This window comes from Thermobia domestica, chromosome 8 (genome assembly GCF_964235325.1).
Source record: "Thermobia domestica chromosome 8, izTheDome1.hap1.1, whole genome shotgun sequence".
NCBI classification, from domain to species: Eukaryota; Metazoa; Arthropoda; class Insecta; order Zygentoma; family Lepismatidae; genus Thermobia; species Thermobia domestica.
The window spans coordinates 255392463-255409383 of NC_137461.1; the positions used below are offsets into that span (position 1 = coordinate 255392463).

Sequence of the window (16921 nt, forward strand, 5' to 3'; positions counted from 1 at the left end):
TGTTAGTGCAGAGAAACCCTGTTCACACAAATATGTTGAAGAAATGAAAGATGTGAAATAGTACTGTCACTAATTTCGTTGTACTCTTTTCGCGCATAAATACGAAAGTCACAAATTGACACGTTATCGAATTTAATTTGCAGTGAACTGTCAAGACATTTCCAGCGGACACCCAGAAGCAGCACTACGTACCCCCAGAAACATCTTCGCGTACCCCAGGGGTACGCGTACTCCCGGTTGAATTGCACTGATTTAGATGATACTCAAACCAAAAGTATACACTAGACTTTTGCTATTCTGGCTATTCCTGGCACATATGGGTGCCGGATTATTGAGTGTCTGACATTTATTTATTTATGTATCTTGTTTTTTTTATTATTTATTTTGAAAACATAGGGGATATAATGTACTGTACTTTATTAAATCGAAGGATATAATTTTAAAACATAGGAGATATACTTTATTAAATCCAAACATACATTAATTCTCAAAGAAAACAGTCTCGTCCAACATTGAACTCAGCAGCAATGGCTTTCTGCGAAGAACTCTATTTAATTTACCTAAAATTTCGAATTTCTGCTTGAGGCCTAGCGTAACGTGTTTCCTTTTAGAAGATCCGTCTCCTTTAGCCTAACCGGCATAACTGTGGGACGTAAAACTCAAAGATTTCATTTTTCCTTTTAGAAGATATGATTCCGAACTGTGAAGAATGCTACAATTTCGAATACGTACAGTAGATCTATATAAAGCATTGTTGCGCATGCGCACAATAATTCATTGTGCACGTGTTTTTGGTTGGATGTGCGCCGGATTACTGAGAGGCCGGACTAGCGAGAGAGTAATGTATCTCCATTATTAACTATATTGACTACACCAGAAATCATATAAACCGATTGCAATGTTGATAAAGCAAAAACGATAAGAGAGATTGACTAAAGGTACCACCTCTTAATTCCCCTTTCAAATCAAAAGTGGCAGAAATAAACCACTTCCGCTTTTAACGTTAACCTTTGTAGAATATAGAATAGTACTAGATAGCGAGATGCGTTTTTGAAAATATCTATTTAAGATTCTAAGAATATGTGATATCTTCCCTCTTAACCATCTGGTCAAACCTGAAACCTGAAGTGGCAGAAATAAAGCACTTGCGGTTTTAACTTTGATCGCCAAAGGTGTTTTCTCTAATCAACTAAGTGTCCGTCTCCACACTGACCTCTCTACTAAAAGGAAAGTGGTTGAAGTTACTACCGTGTACGGTTTCAATATAAATTGAGAAAACATTAACCCACAGAAACAAAAACCGCTGTTTGTTACATATACATTCAAATTTAGCATAATTTAAACCCAGTGGTGCCCACCCCCCCCCCCTCATGTCCATGACGCACCCCCCTCAATTGCCTATCCGTAGATGTTCTTCCATGAAAAAAAATCTTTTCGATTAATTTTTACACCTTCTCAAGCATATTTATATACATTTTTACCCCCCCCCCAATATTTCAATGACGCAGTTTGCGTCATAGCCCCCCCCTTGTGGGCACCCCTGTTTAAACCTCAAGAATAACGTACTACTCTTTTTCGTTTTTACATATCTGTAAGCCTGACAGACAATACCTAAAAAAAAATTCTATTATACTTAATGCTTGATCGTATTGTAGAATGGACAAAAACAGCAGATATGTACATGAACAAAAGCAGCAATGAACGGATGTGTATATAGCCGAGATGGCCGAATCCTGGATCAACCCCTAGAGGCAGGTAATTAACGCGACCATATTTGCAATAATTCAGATTTTTAGTGAACGAAGTTAATTTCATGTTGAACATCTGCTTACTGGAATACATGGGAAATGAATGATGAAATAATTGGTACTAGAATGAAAGAAAACAAAATACACGCGCTATGTGCCCACAGGCTAAGTAAATAATAAATAAACACATCTGTTTATTTGAATCGTGCATGGTAATTATTCTGTATTACAATTTGGATTCGAATGGAGAATTGGATGTACATTAATTTGTTTCACATTTTAATTTTGTGTATAGAGATTTAGACCAGTCGAATTAAGTACCTCTCGTGGACATAATTGGTAATGAATTTTTCTCTTCACAGGATTGTTGTAATAGTGGTCCTAATCAACATACTAAAAGTCCTGAATGATCCGCCTTGTGCTAACTCCGCCATCTTGGAAAATGGCGGGCGAATATACATCTTCATTCGGTTTTTGGCTAATTTCTCGAAAACGGTTAATTTTAGAAAGAATATGGACCAGACCAATTTGAAAGAGCAGAAAATTTCCTATTAGATAGATCTTTTACGTTTCTCTCAAAAGCATTCTATCACCATTCACACGGCATTTAATTTTCTTCCTTGCTCGTAATTAATGAAATTTTCTCTTCACAATATTGTAATTGTGGTCCTCATCAATATTTAAAAGTCTTGAGTGAGCCGACTCGTGCTGACGTCACCGTCTTGGAAAAATGACGGACGGTCACAAATCTTCATTCGGTTTCCGGCGAATTTCTCGAAAATGTCAATTTTAGAAAGAAAATTAACTACAGTTGACCAATTTGAAAGAGCAGAAAATTTCTTATTAGATAGAACTTTTACATTTCTCTGAAAAGGTAAGCATTCTAAAATATTGTATAATATATATATATATATATATATATATATATATATATATATATATATATATATATATATATATATATATATATATATATATGGCTACTTTTCTGATAATCAAATTACAAATTTGCGAAAAAATTGTCACTTTTGCAGGATTATTGAAATGTTTTAGGGATTAATAGGTCATTATTCAACTGTTCCATATTTTCAGAGATCCGAAGGATCATCCCAGACCAATAGGCGTTTTGATGAGATGTGTGGTCAGGACATCGGTTCTCCTGGCCGCATTTTGTAGCTTTCTTGATCTGTTTGTTACTGATTCCAATACAATGTATAATTTATTATTTCTAGCATACATCGGTAAAGAATGATTTTAAGGAGGAAAGTTTAACAGGGGGGGAAATTCCAAAACAAGGGTGTATGCAGCGGAATCATCAGAAACGTCGACTAACACAAAGTGGAAAAAGACTGAGACAAAGAAGAAGAACAAGAATAATTCTTCAAACAGATTTGAGTTATCGATTGTTTAACGTGCTCATGTGTAGAATTCTGGCCTACGGAAAAGTCTTGTGTTCGGTAGGCTATTGTTCACACAAAGAATTATAAAAACAGTTTACAACAGCCAACTGAAGTTTTAAATATGAACTCTTCCTTACCATAATCCCTATTTGATGCACGAGATGTCAAATCAAGCCTCTTTTCATGTTTCGACGAAATGGATCCACAAATACTGCACCGTAACGAATGTAAATTTGTTGTTGATGGTGGTTGTATACTTCATCGTATGCTATGGCCTCGTCAAAGCACATTTCAAGACATTATTTCTACTCACATTGCTTATCTTATGGGGCGTTTACACTTAGTCGATTTGCGTTCGATTCAGTTGAATTGACGTCACTTTCAACTTAATCGACCGTGTAAACGGGACTTCAACTTAATCGCTTGTTGATCGAAGGCGACTAATCGACTGGCAACTGAATTGAAAGACGTTCTATTTTCTGTGGTTGAAATAATTTAACACATCTATCAATCTGATTCGGCCTAGTTGCTTCGATTTAGTGGCAAATGCAGCGAGTCGATTTAGTCGTGCGACTAAATCGACCACGCCCCATTAAAAATAATTATGGTTTGAACTGCACTGTGATATTTGATGGATATGGTGAAACCACCAAGAACAGAAAAAAAAGTGCTAAAAGAGCTCGGAGATACGCCACAAAAAGATGCGCCGACCACGAGGTGAAGAAAGACACCAAGTAAGAGTTTCACAAGATTTCTTTTCTTTCTAACGAAAAAAAAAAAAAAAAATCAAGTCTAAACTAATTTCCTTACTAACCGAAGACCGAACCTTACTAACATCACAAAATCATTACATCAGCCAGCGTCTTGCAAGCTGAAGACGATGCTGACACACTCATTGTAAACATACCTATAAACGCTGCAAAATCACAACAAACTGCAATTGTCGGTGAGGACATTGATTTATTAGTTCTTTTAATTTTCTTAACTCCAGACGGGAACGATGTAATCTTCGTTAAGCCAGGAAGAGGAAAGGTATCCACTAAAACATACTCTGCCATGCAACTGAAGGAGAAGCACCCCTAACCTCAAAGAACATTTCCTCATGCGGTAAGTGGTACTGACACGACTTCAGCCTTCTTTGACAAAGGAAAGGTCAAGGCAATTACACTACTTAACAAGAGAGAAGATATTCGAGATGCTGTAGGTATCTTCAATAATGCTGATGCTACTAAGAATGAGATTCGTGAATAGGAGAAATATTGGTCCTTGCATTATACGGAGCTGACACATCGGATAAATGTCGTGATGATTACAGATCTAATAATGTTTTAACAGATAAATTGCAAACAGGAAAATCGAAGTGAAGTTAGTCTTCCTGCGACTTCAGATGTAGCCGTCATGCAAATGTTGAGAATTTTCCATCAAGTGCAGTTATGGACAGGGAAACAACTTGGTCCCGAAGAATGGGGATGGAGAGCTTATGGAAACATTCTTCTACCTATCCCACTGACTCAAGCACCAGCACCTGACGAATTAATGAAACTAATTTTAAGCTCCTGCATAAAAAAAAACAACCTGAAAGTCGCTGTTTACCCCCCCCCCCGCAAAAAAAACACGAATGACATGCACTGATCTTAGTAATCAACCTGCAATAGAAATAATGGATGATAAGAACGAAGGTGGAAATTAGAATGATAATTACATTCATGGATTAGGCCTCCAAGGAACAGTAGAAAACGCGCTAATTGGCCTTGTCTTCCAATACGGCAAAGGTGGTGAGGCCTTACAAACATTATAAGTAATATCTGCCCTGGCAATATATAAATCACGAAGCTGAAAGCATATCTGTATTAGCAAAGGAGATTGAATTAGATAAGGCAGGAGGGGAACATTTCTATGCTCTCAAATATACAAAAAAATACTCTACAGTTCATTCTTTATAATAAAAAATCAATTGGAGATTATTAGTCAATTATTCTATAAAAATACAATATTCCGCTAACAGACAATTTTCGGCTGATTTATAATTTCACGAAGGGAAACTGACCACAATTTCTGGAGAACCATTAATATTGAAGAAAACTGAAAGTTCTCTTTAATGGATTTTTTTTTTTTTACTCTTTCAAAGTGGCCCAGTTAATTTTCTTTCTAAACTTAACCGTTTTTGAAAAATTAGCCAAAAAAACGAATGAAGGTGCCTGATAATCCGCCATTTTTCCAAAATGGCGGCGTCAGCACGAGTCGGCTCATTCAGGATTTTTAATATATTGATTAGGACCACAATTACAACAATATTGCGAAGAGAAAATTTCATTAATTACGAGCAAGGAAGAAACTTAAATATATCTCGAGGGGCGCCGATGTACTCACCACACATTACATAATCAAAAATGCTGTGTGAATGGTGATAGAGCTTTTACGTTTCTCTCAAAAGCATTCTATCTAATAGGAAATTTTCTTCTCTTTCAAATTTATCTAGTTCATTTTCTTTTTAAAAACTGTTTTCGAGAAATTAGCCAAAACCCGAAATAGATGTATATTCGTCCGCCATTTTCTAAGATGGCGGAGTTAGCACAAGGCAGATCATTCAAAACTTTTAGTATGTTGATTAGGACCACTATTACACAATCCTGTGAAGAGAAAAATTAATTACCAATTATGTCCACGATCACCTTTTACGAGAATCCTAATTCGACTGGCCTAATTGTTCTAGTTTTCCCTACTGATATTATAATCTGCAACATGGACAATTCAATAAAGAATTTGTTGTAATTAGTTTTCATGTTGATACTGTAACTTGAATATAAACAAAATGTCTGAAATAAATGTTCTAGGTGGTAAATCTTAAGAAAAGAATGTTTATTTTTCGTAGAAAAATTGCCCAACTGTGTATAAAACATCGAATATGATTTTGTGTGTATGTGTGTGTGTGTGTGTGTGTGTGTGTGTATGTATGTATGTATGTATGTTTATTTATTTATTTATTTATTTATTTATTTTCCAGTGGAGTCTATGTTTGGAGTTGAACTTGCGCACGTAGGATTAATTGGCCCCCAAGTGTCAGCAAATGTGTCATAATAACTTTTTGTTTAAAATTAGCTATTTTCTTTAACTATATCTTGTTTCCTTTTTAAGGCTTAAGAATCACCCTTAATGATTGAGGTTGGTATCATTCAAGAATAAAGTGTTGTAATATCACAACTTGAAAACCCTCCTTTCGCTTGTACAAGTGTAATGCACGAAATCATTATATTTGTCATTTACTTGTTTAAAAATGGTATTTGGTTTGTCAGCATGTGCATGTGTAGAAATTGTCTTGTTCTTCTGCATACAATACTAGAGGTATGTCTTCAATGTGACAACGCTGGGAATAGTCTACTGTACTCAATTATTGGCGGGAAGAAAGAAGAGTTACTGTGATTCCAGTCTAGTTATAACTGCAGAGTGGTGTACACGAAATATCGTGCGAGTACTATTTAATTTGCGCTGAAACATTTAAGTACTCGGATTCGAATTTCGCGCGTAAATGCAGAATTTGCTGTGAAATTCGGTAGATTTCATACGTAATCTCTTGCATAAGTGTATTTCCACGTGAAAGTATTCATCAGTCCTTCATGAAAAATAAATAAATAAATAAATAAGGTGGACTACAGTTTTATTGAGTGAAGCCAACAGTGCAGTGCCACCTTTGTCCCTCATCTTTTGGCAACAAATCTTCCTATGCAGATGCTGTTTCGTACAAGAACGGAACGCGTCCATATATGGTAAACATTTTCTTGATTTTTTTGGATGACACGTTTGAGATTCATGTGAGGTCACGCTGATCTCCAGGGAGACACGAGGGCGGGGGCATGCAGTCACCTCACAGCCCAGACATAAGTCCATGTGGCTTCTTAAAAAAAAAAAATCAGATTTATATTTGTTAGGATATCTGAGAGAATTTGCTTGTTTAAAGAAAACAAGTAACAGTATCGGAGTGTGGTTTGCATTGTGTGATATTTTTTCAATTAACATTGAAGGTGGAAGTGGTAGCAGATTTTTACCACTTCCGGTTTGAGTAGAAAGATTAGAGTGGAGATGGATTGAGAGGTTCTTGGAACACGTAATTGATTACAAAATCTTGTCCCGTTATCTTTTATCGTATTTACTCTATAGCGATCAGCGTTAATACCAGAAGTTTTTTTTTTTTTTTGTTTGTTTGTTATTTCGGGTTTGATTAGAAGGTCAAAAGAAACAATGGTACGTATTTTTAAATTGCTGAATGAATTCTTCCAAAGATAGCTTCTTGCTCTCTTACTGTTTTTATTTTGTGCAGATCAGTATTAAAACCGGAAGTTGTAGTGGATTTATATCACTTCCGGTTTTTAGTAGAGTTGTAGATTGGATTTGAAATATATTTTTGGGACACATCAATTGCAGGAGACCGCTTCTGGTTATTTATGACAATTTTTGCTCTTTATTGATCGTTAAAACTGAAAATAATGGATTAGTATCATTTTCGATTTGAATATTGCCTTCATTAACAAATACAATTAACCTCCTGGCTCCCTACATCCTAGCTAAAATTTATGGTGATGCATCAAGCAGTTTCTGAGTTTTCTTTTTGTGTTCTGAATGGACGGGTTCATACACGTAGATAGACGGGATAAATACGATGAGTTTTGTTTTGTAAATCACTCCTTAAAAATGTGTTTTACTTGAGTATATCGTATTAATATATGACAATGTATAGTTATTTTTGCTTGTGCACATTATAATTTACGTCCTGATGCTCGAGTCCACCAAGACTTACCAGGCAGATTCATCACTTTTAGTGAGTGATGTTCTGTAAGCGTTTCAGTTTCCAACACAATTATGTCTCTCATTTTAGACAGAAGATTTAATCCTGTTCCCCTTCCCTACTGATGGTGAGAATCGAACCCAGAATTATGCATCGCTCCAACTAATCGAAATTTTATATATATTCGCAGGAAAATCACGGTTTCTTGCTTTGATGGAAGAATGGCGTCCTGCTTGACGCATATATTGACTCAAGGGAATCACCTGTTTGAATTCTTTACGTACTGTTCCCAATACCAGTTAGTGAGAAAAGGACTAATTCGTTTTACTCAACGAACTGGAATTCCATTCTCATTTGCAATGGCATATTGTGTTCAGTAAACAAATGCTTATAGAGCGAATTGTCAAAGCATACCTATTTTTTTTTTGTTTACATTTTACTCAGAGGAAGGCTTCGTTTCGTGATTAATGTACACAGTGAGTAGGCAGGTCTAAGTGATCGATTTTCATTATTGATGTTCAGAAAACAAAAGAGGACGAACAAATCTTAATGCTGTCATTTTCACTTCGAACTAATGACAAAGATCAGTAATTCATTCACACCCGTTCATTCTACTCAAGCATAACGTGGCTCGGTAACAGGAACAATACAATAATATATTGGCGCTAAAGTGACTAATCTAAGGCTAGTTTGAACTAGTTTCGCAACTTGGAAAGAAAATTTCAGGAAATTATCGTTGTCAGTGGCATAGCCAGTAAGTAGCGTAGACAGCAGAGTAGCTCAGACATTAAAATTATATAATGTTTCGATGTGGGAGTAATATTCAGTGGGTTTTTGCTGAGTACAGAGTAATTGATATAATGTGGAACTATTGCGGAGTGTTCCTTTGATGTTTATTAGTAGTGAAACTATGAAAATTGTAATGAGAACTTCCCTTATGGATTAATTACTTTTAAAAAGCATTATGGTTGAGACAATAATGGATACGAAAATGGAGAGAGAGTTTCAATTAATTTTTGTATTTTCCTTGCGTATATTTTGAGGATAATAAAATTTATGGAAATACAATTCTAGTGGCCGTGAAGTAATGGTGTCCATTTAGCGAAACCCCTGGTTAATTGACATTGGCTATGCTTGGTTTATGTCTCATTCTGCCACAAATGTTTTTTATGCGTTAAGGGAGGTAATTGAGCGTCCAAATCCCCAATGGCGTCGATCGATATGAAGCACAAATTTATTACATATATGTAATAAATGCTGCATTACGAACACACTTTCCAGTGCTTGGGGAAAAAAAGCTCTTTATTTTGCATTTAAAGTGTATCCGTATGTCTCTGGTCTATGTATGTCTCGTTACGATTATATTTATCGGTAACATTATTGGTAAAAGAAAGAACTTCAGAACTCGTAAGATGATTAGTTATTAATTGAAGTTCAGCGTTCACTTTCATCGCCGAAGCTATGTAAGACAGGACCAACAATTTAATGTGGAATCCGAACTATCGTAATGCATTCAATACTCTCTCCTGGAATCGAATCCAGGACCTTGTGCAGCAAAGCCTCACGCTACCCATCAGACTAGCAGAAGTACACAAAATGGTTAGTGTTGCAGAGAAAAGCAACAAGTAACTTACATTGTCCGAATTGTGAACGTTTATGGTCTCAGATTTGCTTCTGTGTTGAACAAAAGAATGGAGTCGTTTTAACGATCTTGTACCAAGTCCGTTTCAATTTTAACCATTGGCATACACCAAAATTTTTGAATTAAAATTGTTCATTTACATTAGCGTAACTTCAATAAAAACGGGAGAAAGTGAAACGAACTCTTTGTTTTACGCCCCACGATTATGCCAGCTAGGCTAAAGGAGACTGTGATGATGAGAAATGAATGAAATGGTGGGAGGAAACAGGAGAACACCGAGAAAACCCACGCACACGATGTTTGTCCACCACAAAGCTGTAGGCGCGAGCTGGGATCGAACCAAGGACCCTAAGGTGAACGCTCTACCACTAAGCTACCGTTAAATAAAAACTGGTTTTGTCCTCTGATTAAATGCGAAATTGTACAAAATATGATAAAATTTATAAATCATAAAACTGGATTTTGTACTCGAATAAAATTTGAAGTTGTTCAAAATATAATATTACTTATAAAATTGATTTTTCACTTTTTAAATAAAATTGGTTTTTATTCCTTGATTAAATTTAAAATTGTACGGATACAAGTACTCTCTTCACGTAAAATATTGCAGAAAATACAATTAAATTTCAGTATTTGTGACTTTATTATGATTTTCTGGACAAATTCGCTGCATTGATGAAAGTAAAACTACTGCGATTCATTAAACTAAAATATAACCTAACCTACCTTAAGGAACACAACAAAGAATAAAATACAATACAGTCCTATCTAATGGTCAGTGAAACAACAAGGAAGATAAAGCCTCAATGAGAATAGAGCGCGAAAGCTGATCGAGCACACACTAGAAGAAAGACGCCGTTAACATGGCATGTGGCTAAAATGCACTCCGGCCAACCATTGCTGTTCGTGGTCTGTGATAGCAGAGAGATTCGTTTTAGTTTAATTCAATTTTCATAGACGAAAGTTTAATCTTTTAACAGTGAATACCACTGTTTTGAAATAATCATGAGATCTCCGGAAGTTGAGAGAGAACGAAACCTGGCTTTTAACTTGGAAGCAAAACATTGAGGAACAATAAGTTTCGTATATCTTGCATCCAGTAAAGAGGTAAGTAACCCTTAAATTACATTACACGTTACATCATCATATCCTATGACGGTTTGTATGATGTAATGTTAAATAAAAATTATAGAGTTTCGCTCTTGACTATTCTAATGGCTAGCGCGTGCGTCTTTGGGGCAAGAGGACTAGGATTCAATTCCTGATGGGAATCATCAAACGCACTGTAATGGTCCATATTCCACTTTAAACTAGATGATGTGATCCTATGTAACCTTACTGCTGACAAAGGATGTGAATGCAAATCCTTTAGATCCATAAATCAATAACTTATTAACAACCCTATAAAATAGTGTGGCATTTTTTCTGGAAGAAAAAAATATCTAGTAGTAGTTTGCTCATGGGAGTAAGTTCTTCTCGATCAGTTTCTTGTTTCATTAAGAAGCTTACAATACGTCACAAGCCATTTTCCCTCTAAAATCCACATGGAGTATTTTATTCTTCGAGTTACTATTATTCGGAAGATTTTCTGGAAAATGGTGAGGTTATTTTGTTCATAATTCATAAATAGTGCAGCAATAACAGTAGCATCACATGATTTAATGAATAGGAACGAGAAAGATTAGTGTTGTGGCTATTGTGCTGCCAAAATGTCTTGAGCCGTGGCAAAAATGCGAACTAAAACTCACACCCTCGTGTTGAGCCAATAAGGGTTCAGCTGTTGCTAAGCGAGAAAAAGTGAGTGGTGTTCCTTCAGCCGATAGCAGCGCTTGCAACGGAAGACTAGGGATCAAGTCAATGTGGTATATGTATAGTACCTTAATTTTATTTAGGAGTTTCGTTACGTCCGTCCGTCTGATCGGGAGACAAGAAATATCAAGAACTATTTTATGGATTGCCACCAAATTTGGTCAGAATGTAAAGGGTCAAAAATTAGAAATCGAGTTCTTTTTTGGAGCCGATATTCAACCCAGAAGTTAAAGAAATCAACCCTTTCCGGTTTTAACATCGATCACTGTGGGGACAAGAACGGTAATAGATAGCGACAATCTGTTTCCTGAAATCGGTTTAACGTCCCAAACATACATTTTATAGCCATTCTTAACTCTACTGAAATCGGAAGTAGTAGAAATCCACTACAACTTTCGGTTCTAATAATTTACTTAGAGGAAAAACTATAAGACAGCGTTTCCCAACCGGTGTGCCGCGGCACACTGGTGTGCCGTGAATGGGCCGCAGGTGTGCCGCGAGGAAATCGAAACAAAATTATTAATCAAATTACAAAACGTACGGAAAAATGTACATTTCTATTTCACACTACTATGATAGTCATAACAACGATAAATACTTTTTTCAACATTAAAAATGTACAAAAAGTAACAGGGTATGAACTTAAAATTCTAGATTCATACCCTGTTACTTTTTGTACAGTTTTAATGTTGAAAAAAGTATTTATCATTGTTATGACCATTATTGTTTTTTTTTATTGTTGCAGACTATTTCGTAACTTAAAAATTTAAAATATTATTCAATCTCTTCGACAAAGCAAACGTGCATACAAATTACCTACATTTGTGTTAAAAGTACAAGAGATTTGTTTGTTCATTCGTTATTTAGTGATCTTCCTTCTTAGTGAAAGGTTGGATACAGTTTTCGAAAAAGAAAGCGTATTTTTAAAAAACCTGAGTTCAATATTTCATTGCAATTGTTTTCTATTTTAAAATTAGAATGAAGAATAAGCATAATGATTTACCACTGGTGAAAACTAGTGATCGAGCTTTCTTCTCTGTGAGAAGATGATCAGTAATCACAGAAAAAAAATACACTGTGTTTTATATTTACAAATAATAATATATGTAAGTGTGCCGCGAGAATTCAAGTTATACCCGTAGTGTGCCGCAAGTTGAAGAAGGTTGGGAAACGCTGCTATAAGAGATAGCGAGAATAGATTTTTGGAATCGATTTAGCGTTTTAAGTGTGGATATTATCATCTCTCTTAACTGCATGTCCAAACCAGGTGTGACAGAAATAAACCACTTCCGGTTTTAACGTCGTTCGCGATGGAATGAAAACTGTAATAGATAGCGACAAGCAGATTTCTGTAATCAATTAAGAGTTCTAATAATATATTCCATTTCCTTTCTAATGTCTCCCTTTAAACCGGAAAATTTGAGAAAATATAAAACCAAACCTCTTTCACGTCACGTACACGTGACACTAATGCATATTTTAACAAGATTGCAGGTGAGAGCTAGGATTATTTTTAGCTGTACATTAGTAGTTAAGGTTTGATACTATTTTCAGCATTTATGACCAGACTTTTCAAATTAATACTACGGACCCAGTTGCTTTCGCAAGTTCTCATGTTCAATATGGCGATGATATGTAATTGAAACTTGTACACGCTTCTTGTCTACAAGACTTCGGAATTCGATTTTCCTTTCCACATTTGTGGCTGCAGCTGTTGTAGTGTTAGACGATGTAACGTTGTAAGTAGATAATAAACAGAAAATAAGAGCAAAGCTTTGAACAAATTGTTTTATCGACCTAAGGTTTGAAGGTCACTTGTGGTATTTTACTCATACGGAAACATCCTAAGATGATTCTGCGCGTCCCCGCTGAGAAGCTTTCGATTAAGGAAGGTCCGTAGACTTCATACTGGACCCGCTTTCACTTGTCCATGCAATAAAATGAAAATGTGTTAATGTTATTTTATTGATTTGTTGTTGTTGTTGTTGTTGTTCAATGCTTTTAGTATTTGTTTTGTAACTAGTTTATGACAATATACATAAACTCACCAATTTCCGTTGTTTCGTGGTTACTCGTTTGACAGCGATTCTTTATAATCGTACAGAATTGTTAGCAAACAAATCATTGAACTATTTACAATATAGTGCATATGTGAAATTTGCGGTAATAATCAAATAAGTATATTCATTCCCGGCTTATATGGAACTTCCTTGTGACTATATGATTAACGTACGCGCCTTTTAGTGTGGGGAAACCCGGGTTCGATTTCCGGTGAAAACTCGTGTAGTTTGAATATCACGTTAAGCTGTAATACCGTAAATGGTCATCATGAGAATGAAATGAAAACCGTATGAGGAACAGTAAAACACCGGAAAAGAAAAACACGGAAACCCACAGACTATCTTCCACCATGAACGTATTATTGGTTAGAAATTATTTCAAATATTACAAAATTAATATAAGTTCTCAAACTCATATTTGCCCCCCATTTTTCAGTATTTAACATTTCCTTCAGATAACTAGATTGTATGACATACCAACATGTAAGTCAGTGTGTGATTCTAGCTATACGTGCCGAAACGGAGATTAAACCGAAAACTCATAGTTGGAAAGCATACGATGGAATCTCTTCGTTACTTAAGAGTCTGCATCACGGCGAAATTAAAATACCGCTAATTTTACAGTAATTATGTGATATCTTCAAATAGATAAAAGATAATCGAAATGTGGAACAAGAGCGCCCTAGACAATATCATTTTACATGAGATACCGTTATCACGACTCACTTATCTGCTTTCGATTTCGAGCCATTTTGAAAATCGGCATTTATTTTCGCGTTTCTAAACAGCTGAAAACGGAAAGCCGCTAGGTGACTTGTGATAACGGTATCTCACGCAAAATAATATTGTCTAGGGCGCTCTTGTTCCATTTTTCAGTTATCATTTATCTATTTGAAGATATCACATAATTACTGTAAAATTAGCGGTATTTTAATTTCGCCGGGATGAAGTCTCTTAAGGCAGTTAGTCGTTCTTGATGGATACTTTTGTGTTTCTATAACAGTCAAAACATTTGGAAACCTTATATTCAATTCCTGTATATAACCCTCAAGAAACCTTTAAATATGCTTGATTAAGCTGTTCAAGAAAATAATGAAAAAATACCAATTGCCAGATACCCTAGGAACAAATAATTCGTTTTTTTTTGGGGGGGGGATGACAAAAATGGTCATTTTTTATATAATGAATGGTCTTTGTGGTACGTTGACAATGATACATACAATTAGTTTGTTTGAAGTTCAGTGTTCCTTTTTAGCAACGTGGACGCACATCTTAATGTGTAATTCGAACCACTGTATCACATTCAGTGCTGTCCCACTGGAAATTTAATTCGGAACGCCGTGATGTGTTAAAAGGACATACATTTCATCGTGTTGCAGTACCGCGAGAGCTCAGTAAAATGCTCAACAAATTGTACTAGTTTTATTGAGTTGTCGGGATTTTTAAATTTTATTTTCTGGTATATTCCAGAATATACTAAGGAAATGTTTCTCTGAAAGCTGCGTAGTATAGTACAGATAATGAGATAGTGGTGTTTCGATAACGGTGAAAAGTATATTGAACGTATATGCACTTAAAACTGAGTGTTTTGAACAGTTTGCTTTTACATATTACAGCTTAAGGTAGACCTTGCTTATATGAATTTGACAATCTATCTCTTTTGGATTTGTCTTATACTTTGTCTTAAGTAGAACTAATCATATCTAGTTTTATTTATCATATACTAGTTGTTTCTCTAAGCCTTCGACTCGTGTATTAAAAATATGTAAATATTTCACCTAGATGTTTAAGGCAACCCGCAATTCTTAAAGGTTTAATGTTTGCATGGCATTGTAGGAATTAGCGTCACGGACAGACGGGAATGCTTTTGCATTACATATAGGATATCGTGTAGCGTACACGGCATAGTCCTCGTTCCTAATGTAATGGCTAGCGCGTTAGCCATTAGTCAACGAGGTCCTGGGTACGATTCACACAGGAGAGCGTCGAACGCACGTGTTTCAAACAATTTAAAAGAGTAGAAACTCGTCGCGTGCAGCCTCGCTGCTGACATAGATGGCGTAAATGAGTATATAGAAATCAAAACCTATACAGCGTAGCTGAGGGACACAAAATATTTGTTTAACTTTCATTTTTTATTTATTTATTTATATTATTATTATTAGTGGTGGTAGTAGTAGTAGTACAGTAGTACCAAAGCTATGAGATGTAAATATACAATGCAAGATGGAATCCAGACTACTTAATGCTTTCAGTACTCTGTCGCTAGGAATCGAACCCGGGACTCTATGCAATCATTAGGCCGGTAGGGATGATTTCCGGACAATTACTACAATTCGATGAGATTTCTGAACACCAAAAGATGTGGATTCTGTCGAAAAAAAAAATAATTAAGAGAAATATTAAGAGACGCAATAATTTCGTCTCAGAAAAGCCGATGCTTTTTCGGAAAATAGTTTGTTTCGCTTCTTGCCATTCGAGAAAAGACAATATTTGATCTTTTTTTCCACAATATTTGTTGGTAAAGAATGAGGGCAAAGGGATATATAGGGTTTGCATTATCTTTATTGTTACGACCTGCTATAACTTACCTTTGACGAGCGTTAGTATGCCAACTGGCATGACAAGTATAGCCACCATTAAGTCAGTGACTGCTAAAGACATAAGGAAGTAATTAGTGACGTTTTGAAGCCGTCGCTCCCACGTAATAGCCAAACACACTAGAATATTTCCAGCCGCCGTGGCGATAACAAGAATTATAGCTAATAGCGCCCACCAATTAGATTCCTTTGAAAGCTCTGAATCACCAACCTCTACACACCACTCACTATAACCACCACTCACACTACTACCACCAACACCAATAGCATCACTATTATTAATTCTAGTAGTATTAATAGCACTGAAGTTAGTCGTTCCTTGACAGTTGCCAAGCGGGGCCCACCACGTGGAGTTTGGATGAGAACCGCTCATTCTGCCTCCATCGGGACAGATCGTGTGCGCGGTGCGGCCGCCACCGTCTGTCGGGTTTCCACGTGGTGTTCCTATTTCCCTTCACATGATTCTTCCTCGGGATCCGGCACGGCTACACTGCCGACATCCAACTTTGGAGAGCCAGTGCAATAAGCACTGTGGAAGGAGGGAAAGAGATTGGTCGTCTGCGCGAGCGCTGAGTAGTAAACTTTGTGCGTTCAATGTATTTTTCCCCCCCTCAGTTCATACTCTTTTGTTAGGCATGTACAAATCATGAATTGGTCAATATCACATTCCGCACACTTCCTCTTTCGATTCTCCTGTTTAATTTAATACCGTCTTCAAAAATTGTGTGCGTGGGTATTTAATTGCTTTGAAATTACCATGTAAATATTACTTCATATTTTAACTTACGATAATTCCGTAGAGCCCCTGTTGCGTTATGAATATAATGGGGACTAGCTTCTATTATTCGATCTAACATAAATTTGCATGTCTGTTTTGTTTGT

The 16921-nt window shown here is 36.0% G+C and overlaps 1 protein-coding gene across 1 annotated transcript in view; it reads right to left on the reverse strand.

Annotated features, from left to right (window-relative positions):
- The window catches only part of 5-HT2B (5-hydroxytryptamine receptor 2B), a 153904-nt gene extending 137356 nt beyond the window's left edge, over window positions 1-16548 (reverse strand). Inside the window, exon 1 of the mRNA XM_081769647.1 lies at window positions 16031-16548. Coding sequence (XP_081625773.1) covers window positions 16031-16412 — 382 coding nt within the window. The 5' untranslated portion in view covers window positions 16413-16548. The remainder of the gene's footprint in view (window positions 1-16030) is intronic.
- Window positions 16549-16921: the final 373 nt, after the last annotated feature.